Raw genomic sequence first — 21,306 nt, 5'->3', positions numbered from 1 at the left:
CTGCGAGATGAGACTTTTCCTGTGTTTCAGTAAATTTTCCTAGCTTAGATACTGCCTTTGCTTGTCCTAGGAAGAGTTCTGTAGTTATATCTTAGCAGCACAAATCAATCCTAAAGCAAATTGTACTGAACAAAGCAGTGTTCCACAAGCTTGTCTGATAGCAAATAATAGAATGGCAGAGAGGACTGGAAGCATTCCATTTGTGACTGAATTAGTCAAGATTGTCACTACAGATCAATGTGACGTGGAAAAATATTCAAAGGATAAATGCAAATTTTCGCTAAGAAATCAGTTAAAAGTAGTTTCTCTATCTGTATATGATGGTTCAGATGAATAGAAATGTACTCCACGCTCACGTAACTTTTTAGATTTAAAAGTTAAATGCATGGCTATCAAATTGAGCTCAGCACTACCTAGCTGCCCACAGGTGTGTCATCGTCAAGGGGAGGTGAAGGCTCTCATCAACTACTCTACACAGATACTGATTCCCAAGTCCTGGAGAGGCAAGTTTTGAGAGCTGACATTGTTGTGAGACAGCACTACATGGAAACAGAATGCAACATATTCCACTTATTGTATGACATACTGTACTCTTGAAAATGAAAACTGATTTTTTACACACTAGTTATGAAGTGGTTACATGCAAGTCTTTTCATTGATAGCCACTAACAGCATGCTTAAGAAGAATTCTTAGTTATTTCTGATTTTCATCCATTACTGTTATTTTATTTTACTAATGGCTTCCTTAGAGAGGGGAAGAAAAAAAAAAAACCTACAACAAAGAGGCATCTTTTCTTATTTATGCACATGCTGATAGTTGTATCACTGGTTATGGTTGTCACTGCAATGGCTAGAAGATCACTGGTGTTGTTCTGAACATCTATCAAATAGAATTTATGTGTAAGACACATATTTAAGCCCCATGTTTTCTACATACTACATTTCTGTGTTCTGTTGCAAGATCGAAATTAATTGCCCAGATTATTCTCAATTCCAAAATTGTTATAACTTGTCGAGGAAGAAGATTAACTTTCAAATTAAATTTTATGGTCTTCCTGTCTCAAGGAGGTGTCACAGTAAGCATGAAGTAGGTGAAATATGGCAAGCAATATCCCTAAAGTTCATAGGCCTGCACCAGAAGATCTTGAGTCAGATGAGAGAATTCTTCCAGCAAGTGGAATCTGATCTTAGCAGAAAAACTGAAATGCCTTGCTTTGCCCAGTGTCACGCTAATCAGAGTTCCGAATGACCTGTGGTAAACAATGTCCTCTTGCAGTTCAGTGGAAAGGCCACCCAAATAAATAGAAATAATGTAGAATCTCAGGTCTGAATTCTGATAAATTTTCCAAGCAGAACCCACACTGAAAGCATTGCTTTCAATGAGAGTGCTTAAGGACAGCATCTCTGCCCTAATCTCAGCTCTTACACATGAATAAATAACAGAAAACTCCCTGCAGACAAAGCAGGGAGGTCATGATTATTTTTAATATGTCGGTGTAAACAATACCAAATAACTTTGTGTTGATTTATTAGAAGTGGCTCCATTTCACTTGCAGGATTCTTCTCCCTTGAACTGTTTGGAGTGATATCTTAGCTCTGGTTAGCCTTTCTTGTTTCCTGTGAATTTGATGTTCACTTTGCAGTTGCTGAAGGAACTTCAGCAATTAATGCTTTCCCTATCAAAGTAGATACGGTAAGCAGTGTTTCCTGTTACAATAGTCTCAGAGCAAGAGTGATCAAGGCCAATGACACAGAGTCAGTACTTTCTCTTCCTCTCAAGGGATATAGTGCAATGTCCATCTGAAGGGAGATTATAGATGCTGACTGCTTTCACTCTTTAGAAATAGGAGATGTGGTGTAATTAATTTCACTTAATTTTGGATATCAATATGTATCTATCTCCATCTCCATTAAATAGATATCTATTCTAGAATGAGTCTGTTTGGCTATCTTTATGGTGCAGAAAGAGAATTCGCATTTCTAGACCCTGATACACCTGGTCTGTTAGAATCATGCACTTTAGAAAGAGGTTATGTGTTTGTTTACAGTGTCTCTTTCTCTCTTTGTTTCTGCAGTTTAAGAAAAGTGTCCACATGAAGGTTTGGTGCTGCTGTCCACATTGTATGTTATTTGAGGTATCCTAGGTGACTATCCTCACTGACAGCTACCTGCTCCTCCAGGAAGTTATAAGTACACATTAGATCCTGCATAATATCTGCCAGCCCTGTCTATATATAAAGTCTTTCAAATTGTATCAGTACATTTCCTAAAGAGAGCTGAAAATACAAACAAGTTGGTATGTACAAGTCCCTCATGACTGTAATGTATAAGTACCTCAGAACCTTTAACAGATTTCTCTTTACAGCTCTTCCATGAGACAGAAAAACATGCAATTACTCTCTCTCTTCCTTTACAGGCACCTATTGCTGTAATATTAACAGATATATCAGGACAATTTCTGAAAAAAAGAAACACTGAACGTTGAGGAAACTGTGGTCGAATGTCATACCACACTGATGCTTGAAGAGAACCTGAGAACTGACTCATGCTTTAGAGAAAAGCAACAACTTCATAGTATATAGTATCCCTTCATGTTCTGGAATAATTCATACTTCATTATGAATAAAAATTTAAAAATTAAAAACAGAAAAAAGAAAACACCGATCTTTGATTCTTGGATTCATTCTAACATTTCATTCTACTTTAAATTTTGAAAAAAATCTGCCTTATTTAGAATTCAATGTAAACAGCTATAAAAACTCATCATGAATGAAGTAAGGTAAAAAAAAATTCAATAACAATATTATTCAAACCTTTCTCTGTTTTGGAAAGCATTAGATGTAAATGTTGCGATCATGCTGCTTGGAACAACTGGTTTATAGAAGCTCAGTGTCAATTTCAATATGATAATAAGGAGTAAAGCTAAATAAATTATCTTAATCTAGTCCAGAGCTTGTGATACTAGAGGAAGTAACTGATTTTTCATCTAACGTTTCTGCTTGTACACTGATTTTCCCTGGCTTTGTCGCTCACTACAAATAAAAACTCCCCCATCAGGTTGATGGTAAGAGCATGGGTTTCGGTCATATTCAGATGCAGCACCAAACAAAGGCTATAGGCTATAGAGAGCCTGAAATACAGGCAGAATTTTATTTGAGAAGTGCAGACTCAGTGGGATAAGACTCGAACATTGCACACTAGAAGAACAAAACAAAAAAAAAAGACTAATCTTTGATGTTGTTCATAGGAATTTAAGAAGATAAATTAGCTACTGAATGGTTTCACGGTATTTCCATGAATGAACAAAAACCTGAGCAACAGGACAAGGAAATAATCTGACCAGAACCCAAATGTAACACTGAAGAACAAAAGAAATCTTTCAATTAGTTTACTACAGTACCCACGAGTGCAGGGCTTCCTGTAATAATAATCAATGAGTAATCTGCATTTAATAAAAACCATTACTAAAAAAGGTGGAGAAAATAAAATATATGTAAGATCTGAAGAGAATTAAAAACATTACTAGTGCTATGCCTCCTCCCCCTTACTGGAAGATACAGACACTGTGATATAAGGGAAAGGTATTTTAGCTTGGCTCCCTATAAAACCAGCCACAAGGTCAGATAGAAGAACAGTCAAGCTAAAGACAGCACAATATGAATTAATTAAATCCATTCTCTTATCTCAACTTGGGATGACCCATGATTTAGAAAGATTGGTGTTATATTTTTTAATTATTATTATTTACAACATTTGTTCTTTTCTCTGTGTACTGTTATGTTCTACAGCTGGACACAGAAGTCTGACATTATCTTGGAATAAAAAATAAAGTCTTTTGAAATTAAAACAATTTGAAAAAAATAAAATATAACTCAGTATTAATACACGTGTAAATTATTACATAGCATAGTGTTGATAGCATGATTTTCAATGCTCATTAACAAAATGAAACATTAAAAATTTTCCTTGTTACATGTGAAATGTTTTTAGTTTTGTGACTGAATACTTTGAGCATTTTATCTGTATGTACAAAACATAATTTCAGCTCCAATCTACAATGAATATTTATTGTCCTATTCACTTGTATCAGAGAATGCACTATTTTGCATCTCAAATCAGTGTGTAACAGGAGGATACAATGCAAACTTTCCAGCACTGCAAGCTAAACAGCAGAATTGTTACAGCAAAAGTGCAAGTAAGTATTCCCAAGGGGGCTTTCTGAGTCTTAGATTACATTACTTATTATCACAGCGAGCAACCATATCATGAACTGATCATGATATATTTTAAATTTTAGTAGAGCTTTCAGTTTGAGAGTTTTTGATTTCACCACTCCTGCTGTTATGTTACATCAGAAATTCATTATTTTGATAGTTAGATACCTTCAAATCTCTGTATTTATTGCCAAATTACACTGCCTTTTGCTCTCTTTTGTCCCAGAATCTAATTGACAGATTGAATTCAGATTGGGTTGGAACAGACAAATGAATAAAGCAAACTGGAAAGTAATGAATTAAACTTTTTTGTGAGAACTTGCTCTTGTACCCCATAGTTAGATACTAAAAGATCTCCCAGAGACTACACACCTATTTAGAATATTTCTAGAATACTATTTATGATTAGAGTACAAGAATAAAAACCTAAAATTTAATTTTGACAATACGATAACTTTCTGAACACTGTCTTGGTGAAATTTCAAAAAGCAAAGCTTTATCAATTTAATTCTAGAAGTACTATGTCTGATAACAGAAGACAATCATAGGGAGGACTTTGGTGCACATTTCCTACCACCATGTCAAATGTGCTTTACAGAATCATGGCTAGAAGAGGTCATTAAATCAGTTGTATAGTTTTGTACACAGATAAACCACCTCCACATCCAAGATCATAATTCACCTGATTTCTGCTGCTTAAAGCCCCATAATTTGTATATGTCTAAAATGCATCTTGAAAGGACACACCCAGCAATGATTGGAAATTTCAGAAAATGGGGAATCCAGTTTTGCCCTTTAATGTTTGCTACAGTAGCTGAATGTCACTACTAGAACGTACGCCAGTTATATTTTGAAGTGTCCCACCTCAATTCACTGTTACAAAATAAAATAATACCATTTTCATAGTTCAGTTTTCATTTCCAGATGATTCTTTTTGTTTCTCCCTCCTTAAGTAAAAAGCTCACTTTTCCTGCATGTGCATTTTAACTTCACAAACTTACTATTCCCCTGTTTATAAACCTAATGTCCTTACACACTTTCTAACAGGGGTTTGCGCTGGATATTGAAAAAATAATAACAGTAAAAAACAACCTGAAATCTAGTTCAAAATACACTTAACACCCACATCATTGTTAAACAATCCAGATATTTAATGTCCAGACACATATTCATTTCTGCTAGAGGTATTGCCTTTCCTTGCTCTAAAATATATTTTGTTTGAATCAGTTCAGCTAAGAGACAACTCTGTTGGACTGCCTGGCCTAACCCTTCTCTTTTCACTTGTCTTTATTCCACCTGATCCCCAAAACTGATTAATCATTTGCAAAAAGAGCAACCACCATCTGCTTTTTTGGACCAGATTCTGCTACAAGATTCTCTCAGGTCGAGTTACACTGTGTTTAATAACCTACATTGCTGTTCCCAGCAAAATATTATATTGTACAAATAAGTTTGGCCTGGGCAAAGAATAACCTGGTTTTATTTTTGGAGGGTCACTCCATTTGTATCAAACTCACCTGTACCGACCAAATAAACAGATACAAACAGCTTTTAGGAAAAATAATATATAGCTTACTGTTCACTTTAATTCACTGAAGTATAATATGCTGATACCAAATTATGCTAGTAACAGTTCACAAATATTAACAATGTGGATATTGATGTTTTTGATTATATTTTCTTGGAAGCTACAATTTTATATGTTTCACCCATATATTCAGAAATTAAGTATTTACTTTCACAGTTGTCAATACATATTAAAACACTTCTATTGAGGGACAATAAATTATATTTATATTTCAATAAATACATTTTGAAATGCTGCACGCTAGATTTATACTTGAAATATATCAAAGTTTGATTAGAAATGTCAGGCACATAGCTCTTACGGCAGCTCATTCAGTTGGTTGCTGACTGAAATACTGTCACTGACTCAGCTCTAACAGTTTGATTAGGAAGGATACTGTGCCTCTGAACTACTTCCTATATAAGTCACTTATCCTGTAAAGGAAACCAGAGTGGGAAATACTCTTACCAGCTGCTAAGAGCTGAACAACCATTCTTATGTTTTTAGTATATTTCTAGACAATAATTTTAATATACTTCAACAGGGAGATTGTTTGCCACTCCTTAATCAATTATGATTTGATGTTTTCCCAGGAAACATAACACTCATTATCTAACTTGTTTCCCATTTATGTACAGTTTTCAAAATTTACAGCTTACAGGCACAGTAAGCTGTGAATTACAGTTTTGTTTTATCCTCTGCTATTTTTATGGTCTCAGCATCATGGATGATTCCATGAGATTACACAGTTTGTTACACAAAAATGAAAGCCTAAGGCACATATATTTCAACATTCTGATTTCTCAGCCTAGCTGCTTAAAGAAGAAAGAGAAAATTTCTGTAGCACTTACCTGTAGAAGGCTGGAGGAGCAGTTTCCCTCATCCCGAAGCTCCCCTGTTCGTTTTCAAGGTAGTAGGGTACCTGCTGGCTGTGGTGATGGATGAAGGGTGAGAGCTGAGGTGCTGTTTGCAAGAACACCACTGGGCTTGGTGGAACATTGTTCAGGGAGTGAAATCCTGTCAGGCTGTTGGACCCAAAAGATTCAGAAGTAGGGGCATAACTGAGTGTAGTAGAGCCGTACACTGGAGCTGTCGTACCGAAATCATAGGTGGCCCCTTCTGGGTAGTTAAAAACTCCTGTTTTGTTGCTTTCCACGTACATGTCGCTGAGCGATCGTTCCAAGGGAATCTTCAGCTGAGGTCTGCTCAGAGTCTCCAGTTCAGTGCCTTGAATCTGGTGCAGCAGGGTAACTCCAGAGGCTTTGGTGTGAAGGGTCATGGTCATTGCTAATGGCACTGAGCAAGGAACATATCTGCTTTTACTGTCAACAGTGAGATCGGCAGCTGGCAGTCCACCTAAAAAAAACACCAGAACCTATTCTGAGACTCAGCAGAAATCATGTTAAAGCAGCACTACACAGGTATTCTTCTGATCTCGGCAAGGAGTAGTATACAAACAAATTCAGGGTGAGCACTGGAAAGACACATTCTCCTTCTCCCTCTCCCTCTAACTTTTGAGAACTCCTCATCTGCGCTAATATGTGTTACAAGGTGCTGGCTGCGAGCCAGGGGCTCTTGCCTTGTGCCGACGCTGGTTTAAACATCACTTCAGAAACAATTAGCTTTGGAGTTACACCAAACAATTGTCCCACTAAATGTTACTTTATTCTTGCTACTCATTTAAATTTTCACTGCAAGGCAGCCAGTGCTCCACAGCAGCTAACGGGAAAGGACGCTGAAATCAGACCAGGAAGACCAGTCCAGTGGTCAGCCAGATTACTGCCTTTTATTTCCTCAGCAGGCTCCAATCTATCTATGCTTATCTCTCCCTGTTTGATTCATTTTCATGTTTGTTAGAAATATGTAATGTGTACATTGTAATGACCCTGGGTAGGACTAGGCTGTAACTGAGATATGGCAAAGCAAAATGTGTGTGCAAGCGCATGCGTCTGTGTGTGTGTGTGACCAGCCTCCGTCAACAAAACTTGCTAACAGAAATTAAAGAATGTAAAAGATCTATGCAGGGGAAATGTTTATAAGTTTTACCAGTAATAGCGACTTGAACTAGCTGAAGTGAAAATTTACATTAAAAATATGAGGAAAAGACTTGGATTAGCCCATAAATTTGTCTGTTTCTTTTTTAGCTTGTAAAATGATGAAGTAAAGCATCCTTCAGACTTATAAAGATCTTCAGCCATATGAAGATCTTAGAAGATGGGAAGAATGCTTTCAGTGAATAAAAAATGAATACAGGATTTTTTTTATTATTCCCACAAACAAAAGCGCAGCAAACTTAGATTTTGCAGTGGTATCAGCTTTAAAATAAACTGAAACAACTCTCAAATTTATCTTTAGGGAAAAAAATAAAAGGAGGAAAAAGAACATAATGAAAAGGTGTGGTATGCATGCTTCATCTTGCAAACTCATTCCATATAATTTTAACTTTTTGCAAACCAGTTCTCCTGAACCAGCTAAACAAAAACCTTCAGAAACTGTCCCAAGTTCTATAGCATTATTGCTGTGGTCTGTGCTTCACTCAGTTAAATAGGTTAATGTTGACCCCAAACACATTAATATATGGACTCCAGTTAGCATGATTTGAATTCTAGTGAGGTCTAAGTTATATTTAATCACTCCACAGTTATTCAATCCAACCTTCAATAAAAACCCCAAGAAACCAAAAAAATAAATGTACAGGTCACTGATTGACCACAGAAAAGTTTACTATAATCTCTTTTATCTTAGTAATAATACGGTGTTTTAGAACTTCTTTTAAAAAAGCAGTTACTTATATTTGCAAGATTACACTGAAGCATTATATATCTGTACCTCTACAGACATGCAGCTAAGACAGCAGTACACACATAAATATGTACTTGATAGATTTCCTCACCCTCCCCACCACCCTCCCTACCCTGTTCAAATTTCAGATTGTAGACTTTGATCAAAGAGATAAGCCTGTTTAAATAACACTGGACTAAACATGTTCCCAGTTAAAAAAAATAATAATCAGACAATCATACCCAGCAGTTCAGAAAGTCTTCGAAGAGTTATTCTGAAAATATGCCAGAGAGTGTGAGAGAAAAAAAAGAGAGCGTGTGCATGTTTGCATAGAGTGGGTGAATGTGCATCTGCAGAGACTCACAAAACAGCAAGCAAGCATAGCTCTCAACAGCCTGTCTGCTGGGCTACACAGTCTGAAATGAATGGCAGTTACGAGTTTAAGGTCGGCCACTCTTATAGATTCATTTCGTGCTTGAGTAATACATAGAAGAAGCATTGTCTCCTATTATGCTGCATAATCTGAGAATTAATGTGAACCTGTCTGCCATATGAAGTACCCACTTCTTAGGTATTCTACAAAATGGACTTTAAATTTTTATTTAAAGCATTATCTGATGTGGATGTTATTTCAGAAATACTGCACTGACATGTAATAAAACATTAAAGTATAATAGCTGTGCAGAAGAGAAGAGATAGAAGTGTGTACACACAGAGCTGATTTCTGTGTGTCCTGTGCAACCTCAGTGCCCTATTATGTGCAATTTTTTTAAACGTCATGAATTATTTTGGGAGGATTTTGTGTTATCACAGAGACAAATATTTAAAATTTCTACCACATAAAAACAACTTTGAAACACACTACAGTGTTAAGCAAAAGCAGCATCACGTCTGCTCTACAGCATTTAATCAAAGACCTTATGAACAATTTTCAACAGACCAGTGTGGGAAGTTGCAGTCCTATCCCTAAAAAGGCTCAGAAACAGATAGCTGCAGTTATCCATGCAACATATAGCCCAGCACACATCTTAGCAGAAACAAATATGTCACCATCAAAGCTCATGAGGGAATGTGGAGGTGGTTAACCAAGCAAAATTCTAGAAAGAAGGTGAATTTTTTATCAGTGCAAACTGTATAAAATCATCCTTTTTTATCCGCATTTTAGACAAATATAGATGTTTACAAAAAAAAAAAACCCAAAAAACTGTAAAATGAAACAGATCATCAAAAGTGTTTATCTTCCTCGTCCTGTGTACTGATTACTACCCTACTTGCTCTGAAGTAACATACAGAGTTTCATTCTGCTTTAAAGATGATATTGAATATGTTGGCTTGTGGGCTTGGACAGGAAAGAGGCTTTAGTTTATAAAACATGTTCTTTATGCCTAAAGGCCAGGACTTACTCCACCACCCAGTTTAATCTCATTATTCTATTACATGTCACATTTTTAATAAAATATGGAAATATGTACAGGATATAGCAATAACATTTTGTATTTTTCACCAGTGGATACCAACAGTCTACACAAAAACTTGGTTATGCTATATCCCACTTCGTGTATACACTCCATATATGACTTCGAGGAGATGGGCTTTTCACATACACTCGTTGTTTTTTTTAATTACAGGTAATAATTGTATAGTAAATGAAAACAAGTACTAGCTGCAACATCTTCATTTTCAGTGCTAGACAGAAGTGTTAAAAAAATACCATGCCAAGGGAAATCCACTTTATATCTTATAGACTTAGCCATTACTCTACTAATATGCTTTCAGGAGCAATCAAGCTCTTGTAAATGTTTCTCTCATCTTGATGAAGGTCTTATATTTGGGGGATGTGGGGCCTATGGAGGACATATAACAGGAGAAAGTCATCTATCCCAATTTTTTACTTATCCCATAAAATAGAGGGAAACTGGTTCTTTAGACTGAAAAGTTTGTAAGTTTATTCCAGTTATAGGGTTGTTGGTTGCTTTTCTTTGAGATAAGACGAAGAAATAATGAGTTTATTTTCTGTACATGAGTCATAGAACAATATAATCACCAAAGTTGGAAAAGACCTCCAAGGTCACCCAATCCAACTGTCCACCTACCACCAATATTTCCCCACTAAACCATGTCCCTTATTACAACATATAAATGTTTCTTGAACACCTCCAGAGATGGTGACTCCACCACCTCCCTGGATGGCCCATTCCAGTGGCTAACCACTCTTTCAGAGAAGAAATTTTTCCTAACAAACAAACTGAATTGCCCCTGGTGCAACTTGAAGCCATTCCCTCCAGTCCAGTAACTAATTATGGGGAGGAAGAGGCCAACCTCCACCTCCCCACGACCTCCCTTTAGGTAGTTCTAGAGAGAAATAAGGCCTCCTTTGAGCCCAGTCTTCTCCAGACTAAACAGTCCCAGTTCCCTCAGCAACTTCACATAAGATTTGTGCTCCAAACTCCTCATCACCTTTGTTGCCCCTCCCTTGAAACATTTCATGGCCTTCATTATATGTATGCAGGGAGGAAATACAGATTAACAATTACAGAATTCTGAAAAACCAGGAGAGTCCACTGTAACTGAGGAGCACTACTGATGTTGGCCAGGAAGGTCAAAACAAAAATTACTTCTTCAGAGATTTTTAGTGAGATTGAATGCAAAGATGTTTATGAATCAGTGAAGATTTAGACACTCTTTGTCATAGAAATGAGAAATGAACTAATTACATTAAAGTGGATGACTAAACCCTGCACTTTCCTTTTTAACATTTCAGTCTATTTCCCTTTTCTTGATAAATCAGAGTTTGAGTGCCCAACTCAGATTCTGTAGTGAGGATTTCACTCTAAATTGCAGTAATAAAATGCTATACCTGGAAACATTAAAAGGAAATTACATTTCTGTGGTTAAAATTACATAATTTGGAGCTGAATAATATTTAAATGTGTTTCCAAAGGCAAATTCTTCCCATTTCAATTCATTGATGGCCACAGTCTGCTTTTCACTTTTGTGCTTTTTTGCAGACAAAAACTATACTGATCAGACAAAACTAGCAGAGTTTGCACGGTTTGGCTCAGCTGGACCATCAGTCCAATACCCTTGCCAGCTAGAAATAGGAGGGTCTTGAATCATATTCGGGATTCTTAACATAACAGGAAACATGCATAAATTTGGAACACAGGGTAAAAATAAGTGAAGCAGCCTTCTACTGATTACAAATAAACGTGCAACAGCAAAATGAACTAATTAACAGAAAAACTCAAATATTAAAAAAAGATATAGAAAATATTACGCTAATTTATCTTAGTAACAAAATGGAGGCCTGGGGATTCCCACTGCTATCATCAATTTTGTAACATCTAAAAGTTCTGAAAGTCAATCATGCTATGGTAACAGAAGTCCAATTTACAAGGAGAAAAAAAAGCAAAAGAATTTGAGGAAGAAGCAGCCCCAACTGAACAAATTCTGGATTCTGGAAAAGATAAACAGCTGTTTGAGGGAAAATGAGTTGAAAGTAAAAACTGAACATTTAAACTATTCAAATAATGGGAATCTTTAAAGTTAGAAAAACTCCTAATCTAGCCTTGGTTGTTGGTGGTTGTTTTTTTTTCAGTGCTAGCTTCAGTAAATATTCCAACAGAAAGTGGTATACTCGGAACTGAGAAGATATACTATAAATTTTCCATAAATCTGCTGACAGTGAGAGACCATAAACTTCATTGCTTCGGTTCCTCAACTATAAAGATAGAAGCTTTTTTTAGATGCTGCAATTAAAGAAGAATCTTGCACATAACGGGAGGAACATTATGTTTTTCCAAGATTCCACTGTAGCATTACAGAGAAATTATGTTGTGTTTAGTCCAGTAAGGAAACTCCTCAAGATAGACAGCTGGAGAACAGCACCATCTACCCCACCGCTTTATAAATCATCTCCAAAAAATAAAAAATAAAGCCCTTGATACCACTAGGCAATGCATGAGGTATGTTTTAAAATTCTTTAGGCACTTAGCAGAGACAAGCTTTTCAATCTGTTATTGTCAATTTATAATATTTAAAATTGTTATAAATCAATATGAGAATGTATACCTTCCCCTTCTCCCTCCCCCTCAAATAATTTACCAAATCTAGCCATAGCATGAAGAAATAGCCAAGATTTTTAATTCAACATTTACATTTCAGGTTCACGTTACAATTATAAGAGTAGTTTCTGTTTTCATGTGCCAAATGTAATTAGAGAATTTGAGAGCATTTGCTATAAATATTTATCATTCCAAACAAGAATCTAATGGAATCCAATTATTCCATATGCATGTTCACTAATTTACGTCATAAATTTACATTTAGATATAACTTTAGTTTTGCCTGTACGCTGTGTGAGAAGATCTATTATATTTTTCACCTGAAATTATCTGTGCAGGCAAAAGAAACACTAGGCTGGGATGTCACTATAGTTTTTGATATAGTATTCTACAACATTAGATTTTAAGACTTCCCTTACAGATATGTATGATGTAATCAGATTTTCACCATTCAGGTGGAAATCTTACATGTTAGCGGTGAGATCAGGGAGACTGACTTGAAAGAAAACAATCCACATTTGGACAATTTTTAAACCCTTGATAAAATTGCTGGTTTTTCAAAGTTAAGATTTATAAAAACTCTCCTGACTGAGCCTGCTCTTTTCTCTCTCAGATTCTAGTACTGGCAAGACTGGGCATGAATCTTCACAAAAGAATGGCTGACGTACTACCAGCCAGGTAAGTATACAGGCTGAAAGTCTTACCCCTTCATTAGTCTTCTGGTGAAGAATAAGAGTCTGGACTTCAGTGTAGATTATTTTCCCAGTTTTAATGCTGAATTTCAGTCCCCAGACCTGCAAACTATATTTCCTGACACCAAAATGAGACACCATCTTCCTTTTCAATTCAGCATTACAAAACAACATGTAGAGATACCCTTTCTTAAAGTCAGAGAAGATGTGCTGTAATATAACTAGCTTGTATATTTCTTCTGTTTTTGTGCCTAACAAAGATAGGAGAGGATAGCACTAAATAATTATTCCCAACTCATACAGGATAAATGACTTACTACATAGATATAATGGGCCAAAATACCTGAGTACTCTGGACAAACTCAAAAGACATGAGCAAATACTGAGGTTTCAAAGGGTTAGCAGATGTTTTCATGCATGCAGAAAAGTAAAAAAGAAGAAAAAAGACATCTCTGCTTTCTTGAGGAAAATGTTAACCACTTGTGAGCAAAGGTGTTCACTGGTAGACAAGCAATGTTTCAATGCTGTTTCAAAATTATGGACTATACCTTGCTTAATCACAAATGCAACATCATAACAGGTCATTGTCATGAGTGTGGCTTCATTAAAAAATAAATAAATGAATAGATAATTAGCTCTGAAAAGCAAATGTGGAACTGAGTATCCCATATTCATATTAATTTACTGTGTTTATTTCAAAGACAGATTGATGAGTGAATGACTACCATGAGTTAGCATTTTGAAAAGGCATTACAAAACACTGTAATTCTTCAAAAAGAAGACAGATTTGTATCTACCCTTTGTATATACTATCTTTTGTATCTACCAGCTTTGTATCTACTGTCTTTGTAGATAGTAGATACATCTTCAAAATGACCAAATATTACCATGTTTGCTCTCCCAAAAATAGTCATATATGGTTAGTTTCATTTATGTGGTGATATAAAGTGTGACTTAAAATTTTGCTTATGAGATGCAAGATATGACATCGAGCACAGAATTTAAATATTGTTCAGCTAGGTGAGGAAGATAACTGTAGATAATTTATTTCTAGTTGCCAGAGCAGAGTTCAAGGACACAAACTCCTCAAAACTATTAGTAAGATGGCCTGGAGATCTCACTGTGGGTATGTAGAGATGTAGGTATAATGTAGTTAGAAAGAAAGATTTTGATCTGAATGTAAAAAAAAGAACAATTATACAAGCAAGCCAGCTTCCCCAGTCTGACACCATGGGTTTCATACAAGAAAAGACCCTTTTGGTATGAGTTAAGTACAAGTCTTAATTACAAGATAGCATAAAGACGCATCTCAGATGCCACTACAAGTATGTAACTGATACCTGTCTTCCATGTTTGTAAATTCTTAATTCAATTTAACCTCAATGAACCATAGGGTGATTTCAGGCTAACTGGCACATCACTGTACTCCTCTACACCATTCTATAAAAGTGTAACTCTTTTAAAATGTATTTTCAGTATATTACTTTTTCTACCTTTACTTTTTACAGTACTATTAGCATAAAATATAACAACTGTGTTCTGTTCTTCAGATCACTTAAAAAGTAACAGGTTGTACCTCAGCAAACTATACAGACCAATATGCAATAATGCAGGAAGAAACATCTTGGTAATCTGTGTCCAGGTCTGAGTTCTCCAGTACGAGGAAGATGTAAAGTTGTTGGAACAGTTCTAGAGGAGGCCATGAAGATGATCAGAGGGCTGAAGCACCTCTCCTATGAGGATAGACTGAGGGAGCTGGACTTGTTCAGCTTGAAGGGAAACGATAGTGTGGTTTCCAGTACTTGAAAAGAGATAATAAACAGGAGGGTGACCAACGTCGTGCTTTGTTTGATAGTGATAGGACAAGGGGGAGTGGTTTTAAACAAAAGAGGGAAAAATTAAATTAGATATTAGGGAGACATTTTTCAGTCCAAAGATGGCACAGGTTGCCCAGAGAAACTGTGGATGCCACATCTCTGGAGGTGTTGAAGGCCAAATTAGATGGGGGGTCAGGGGGCAGCCTGATCTAGTGACTTATTTAGTGATTTGCAACCCTGCCTATTGCAGAAGGGTTGGAACTGGATGATTTTTAAGGTCTCTTCCAACCCAAGCCATTCTATGAATTTATTATTCTATGCCAATTTTAGCCAAAAGAAAAGAAAATCTTTCTGACATGAAGAACAGACTGTAGAACACAAATCAGCACACTTCTCCTTCAACTCCTTTCCCCCATACTTTCCAACAAGAGAGATTCACTGTTTCAGCAGGTTTTCTTAGTGGACATGAGCTTCGTTTGCTAAACAGTCATATTTCATAATTAATTGGCCTCACTCACAGTATTATCTCAAGATTCCTTTTCCTGCCAAATTCATGACAATATACTACGCTGCAACAACAGCCTCTCAGATTTCAGGTTTAAACACGTGTATGCAAATAATCCTGTGCAATTGTACCTATGGGCATGCAAAATACACATTATGATTTTCTTCTTATGTAAACTATCTAAGGCCTATCATCTCAAATACTACACTGTAATCAACACCGGAAGACAACTTTTATATATATATATATATATATCTTGCTGTGACTTGGAGTTACACTGTAATGGATACTTAAACCAGATTCCACTCTACTCTTTCAAAAGATGTTAGCTAACACAACAGGGAAAAAAAAATCTTCTTGGCTATTTTGTTATCTTTGCACTTAAATAGGCCTCAGACTATTAGTTTTCCTCTTACTCCATTTTCAGTCTGCCAGTACAAGAAGGAATTCCAAGGACCCCAAGCATTTGAGTACCTGATGTATAAGGACAGTTTCACATGTCAAGACCTGCTACAATTGCAGAATAAAAGGCTCAGGGGATAACTTATTGCTACCTACCTACCACCACCTGACCAGAATATACCGAGAAGACAAAGCCAGATTCTTCTTCAAGGTGAACAGTGACAAGCCAAGACACAACAGGGAACAAGGCAGATCATTTTAAATTCCAATTTGATACTGAAAATACTTTTTTTTTTCTTTTTTAACCAGGAAAGTGGTCAAATACTAGAAGATGTTGTTCAGAGAGGCTGTGGAATTCATATCCTGTGAGTCAGACTCAACCAAACATGTCCCTGAGCAAAGTGATCTAAATAGACTTCCTTTGAGCAGGAGTTTTGGATAAGATGTTATCTTGGCTTCCCTTCCAATTTAAATTATTCTGTGAATCTAATACACAGATCTACAACAAAATCTTTGAACAGAAAATTTAAATTAGTTTCTTCATAGACTACTTCTCTTCTTGTTCTCTACAGATGTTTGATATAAAGGTCCCTTGTAATGGTTTCAACTCTGCTTTGTTTTCATAAAGATATGTCTTTATAAATTGGCTTGCTATTTTCCTCAGAATAGGTAGGAACTAAGAGAATTCCGTGGCCAAACACACTATTCCCCTCACCTCATCTTTTTACTGGCCTGATCAATGATTTAAGTATCTTAGTTCCCTGAGACTCTCTAATAATAAAAGTTAAGAAATAACAAAAAACTATTGTCTTATCAATACCTTCTCATCAGCTCTATAAAATGCTCAAGTCTACACAAAATAACTTTGTGACATCCTTTCATATTACTCGACCTGCCTGTTCCCAGAAGCAAATTGCATTTGTATGAACATGGAACATGTACCAAGACGGAGGTGGTAAATGCTAACCAGATCTTGTGGCTTGGATAAAATTAAGCCAGGTGCCTATTTCAAAGAGATAAGTGTCTTCATCAAGAAAGTCAATCTGAAGCATCATTATGCAGTCTTAGTTCCTTCTGTCAATGATTTTCCCTATATACAGGGGTTATATACAGTAAAGGTAACCAGAGCATCCAAGTATTTAGAAGATAAAGCCTAAATTCAAGCCAGAAGGTCGTGTAAAATCAATATAGATGGCTTAGTTCCTTCACTCTTATTTCTGTCTAGTATACTCAATGGTACTATGTATCTCACACATTCACGCTTGCTAGAAGCCGACCTTCCAACAGAAGGATTCTTGTGGTGAGGCTAGTCCTAACACCTCAAGAAATTATACTTACTGTGATTGTTAGGCCAAGATAACTCTTGATAATTTAGCAAAGTCTTCTTGTTTCAGTGTCCCATTCTTGTCTACTGGAATAGCTTGTTTCAGCTAGTGCTAGCCAAGCTTTTTCAAAGAAATGATTTTCCTTGGATAAGCATTGCTAATCTTTCTTCTCTGCTACTGCAAGCAAGGCTGCACATAACTATGAATAATCTGCAACCAACACATGAAGTCCTCTTATCTTCCCTCTACCCAATTGCAGATTATCACAGAACTATTGAAGTATTTCCAGTGCCATATAAGGAAGGTGCCTCAGTTTTCTCTGGGCTTGTTCTCATAAAATTTAAGTCATGAAGGAGAACCCTACAAGGTTGTCAGTCATTGAACTAATCACTGTTGTTAAAATTATTTTGCATTTTCTCCCTGATGTCAACAACTGGCTTGTTATTGTCTCCATCAGTCCAGCAACACATCTGAGTGACTTACTACTGTTACTGGTCATACATCCAGCATATGCTCTAGAAAAGCAGTATGTTATCTAAAAATGGTCATGTCCATCTAGGAAGGTACTGACTGCAGTTATTCTGTGCAGTCCCTAAATGAAACAGCAGATTCAATATAATAAACAGAAAAAATATTGTAGATGTTGTAGAGAAAAATGCCATGAGTTACTAATTCATTGTAAGCGGGAGCTGTATTTTCAATCCTCTTGTAATTTTAAAATTATTAATCAGAATTCCTTAATTCTTACAAAAAATCAATCTGTCATGATTATAAGTCTCAATAACATGCTCCCTCAGCAGATATGATTCCCTTTAAATAGCAGAAATATATAATTAATTTTAAAAGATCTAGTTCTGAAATTAAATAACAGCTTCTTCCAAAACAGTTAAATTAAAGACATGCAGGCTCAAGAAGATTTTGAAATAAGTCCTTATAAGATATTTTCTGATACTTTTAGAATTTTAAGTTAAAAAAAAAATGTGATGAAGATTGTATTAATATGTAATCTCAAATAAGGTTGCAATATATCTTCCATGATATTATGAATTAGTCACTGTCTTCAGTAGAACTGATCATGATGAGCTAAGTTAAAAATGAGTTTAAGTGCACTGCTGGATCAGGGCCTAAGTCTCTGATCCTCACACACACATCATCTCCAACCATCAGAGAAGTCCAAAATTAACAGCCATAGAAGCTGTATGTCATTCTTTGGGAATAAATTGCAAGCTTTCCAAAATTCTGTTTCTGTGATATAAGTTATATTTCTTACCGTGGAGAAAGTGTCCAGTTTTTAAACTGACATAACAAGTCCTACAAGCATATTCAATGCAATCTGAACCTGAAAGCAACACAAAAGTTCTACAGTAAAAAAAGTTCTTGGGAGAACCTATGATCACAGTCGAAAGGTTCTTGTTAAGTACTATGTACATTTGGAACAAAGAATGTTTACTTCATAGCATAGATTTAAATATCCAGCTTTATCCTAGTGACTGAAAATAGCACCTTTAAAGAAGGGTTCACTATTTCTTCATAGAATCCAAATAAATCTGCATCTCCTGTTCCATTATAAGGTTGTATTTATTTAATAAAACTGAAATCTGCTTTTTAAACTCAAAATATAAAATCATTTGATTGATATTCAAGCAATTCAAATTTGAGTACAAGAAATCTATATCAAACTAAGGAATTAGTACCAACAAATTTGTTAAAGGATCAGCAATCTGTTCCAGGTGTTCCTACTTGAGCAGGGACACTGGACCTGATGGCCTCCAGAGGTCCCTTCCAGCTTTAATCATTCTGTGATTATGTAGATTAGGTAACTGAAGCATCAATATATTACTGTTGTTGAAGACCTCAGTTCCTGACAAAGCAGTATAGGTAATGAGCAACAGCAAAATCACACAGCTTCAGTGTTTTCTAACCAGCATCAAGCAGAAAATTACATCACAGTTATCTACAACATGCTCAAGGAGATGAGAAATAAAACTCACCCAAAAACTGAAAAATTATCTATGAGAAAGAACTAAGCTACAGGTTAGTGAAAGCTTTCAAAGTTACTTCTATGCTTCTTTAGAAAGACAAAAATGCATTGTCATCTGTCAAGCGGAACAAATAGGACCTTGGTGATTCAGTAACAGTTGCACTCTCTTGGCAGATATTAGCTTGTTTAAGGCAGGAAAGATCAAAGGACACAACTGGATGTCAGCAGGGAAAAAAAAAAAAAAAGGTCAAAGTTATTTATTATTTCAGCATTCCCCTATCTTTGTTTGTTCTTCTACCATTTTCATTGTTTTGTGCAACAAGATGGAGGCTTTCCTGAAACACAGTAGTCAATAATTTCATGCAGTGTTTCTGCAATACAGGCTTTCTTGTAAGTTCAGAAACCCATCAGAGCAATAGGCTTCCTATTCCTAAGAGTATGTGAAATACAAAGTCCAAAAAAGTCATTCTGTACAACAGACTATAAGTCACAGAAGCAACAACTATTCATTAGCAATGAATTACAAGGGAAAGAATCAACAGGAACCACTGGCATTGAAGAAATTTAAAGAATATTCTCATTTGATCTTAAACTATAGAAAATCCAGGGTTATGGTTAACTGGCAACTAATTGCCATGAAGGTGATGTTACAGCTAAGAAACCTTTAAAAGCTGTACACACTTCTATCAAAGGACCCTTACAGTTGCGATAAATTAATCTAAAGTTTTTTTGTTTGTTTATTTTGCTGGAGGGAAATATCAAGAAATCACAGTCCTTATTGCATGTCTAAGTTGTAGGGTTATTCCTAGCATTTCTTTAATGAGATCTTGCCCTAATCAAAATCGCAGTAATGCGTCGATCACAAAACATAATAGAAAAAAAGGGCAGATCTGTACTGTGCAAAGACAACTCATGCATAGACTCCCACTTCATCTTTACATCCTCCAGAAAAACTGCTGCCAGTATGATGTCCTACTCTGGATGATTAGCCCATGTCTTATAGATGCTGTAATGCTAATATAGTTGTATTGCTTTGTAGACCAAGTTACAATCACTGTACAGGGTAATATAGGAATCAATTCAGGTGGCAATATTGCACAGTTCTTATCACATTTCTTGAGTAGGATAGGTATGTTTAGAAAAGCTTCACAGGAAATAAACATGCTTGGCAGTGTAGTATTTACTGTTGATTTTCCATCCGAGAGTACAAATAGTCCTAACATCATAGGAGTAGTATGGATTGGTGACACATTAGAGTTCATTCAAACCCAACATTGAGAGACACCACAAAGGCTGCATTTTTTACAGGGAAGGTAGTATTCAGAGGTCAGTGTCAGCCACCCTCATCAGTGATGGCTGGAAGAGAGTATCAATGAAGATACTAAAAACATTTTCCTCAGGAAATTGCTTGTTTTGTAAGCTAGAAGTGGATAAAATTCCAGGTTGCTTTGACTAGTGAAAATGTGGCATACCTGGACATGTTCTCTGGCACTGAAATGCGGTTGTAGTTTATGAGTTGGAGTAGTCTCCTGAATATTCCAGTAGGTCCCTGAACATGGTTGAGGCATTAGAAAATTATAGAGACATTTTCCATTATTTAGTTTGCATCTATCCACAGCTTTTTGGAATATATTATCTTAGATACTTTAGGACAACTGGTCCAGCTGCTATTGAACTTGGATGAACTTGGTTTGTGTTTATAGCAAGAGCCTCTGGCTTTTAAGTGCATTACAAATACTGATTTGCAACCTGTTTGTTAGGTGCCAAAGTTCAAGAGCAATGCAGACGGTTATAAGCCTGGGCATGCCTCACTCTCAGCAGCTTCTGCGTGATCTGAGCAAGCACTGTGAGTTACTGAGCACTTCTGACCCAAAGCAGTCAGGGAGAATCTGCAAGGCACAGAGGAAGCACATCCCTGTTTCAGTGTTCAGTGAATTAAAATTCCTGAAAGACAGCCT

The 21,306-nt window shown here is 36.1% G+C and overlaps 1 protein-coding gene across 1 annotated transcript in view; it reads right to left on the bottom strand.

Moving 5' to 3' along the window:
- Positions 1 to 20,828, bottom strand: part of ESR1 (estrogen receptor 1) — a 121,605-nt gene extending 100,777 nt beyond the window's left edge. The window contains 2 exon segments of the mRNA XM_065732177.1: positions 6,633 to 7,137; positions 20,821 to 20,828. Of these exon segments, the coding sequence (XP_065588249.1) occupies positions 6,633 to 7,066 (434 nt within the window). The 5' untranslated portion in view covers positions 7,067 to 7,137; positions 20,821 to 20,828.
- Between the last annotated feature and the right edge of the window lie 478 nt (positions 20,829 to 21,306).

This window comes from Cyrtonyx montezumae, unplaced genomic scaffold (genome assembly GCF_038088225.1).
Source record: "Cyrtonyx montezumae isolate F1298 unplaced genomic scaffold, pur_monq_1.0 scaffold_0, whole genome shotgun sequence".
Lineage (NCBI taxonomy): Eukaryota > Metazoa > Chordata > Aves > Galliformes > Odontophoridae > Cyrtonyx > Cyrtonyx montezumae.
This window is presented reverse-complemented; position numbering and strand designations above follow the sequence as displayed.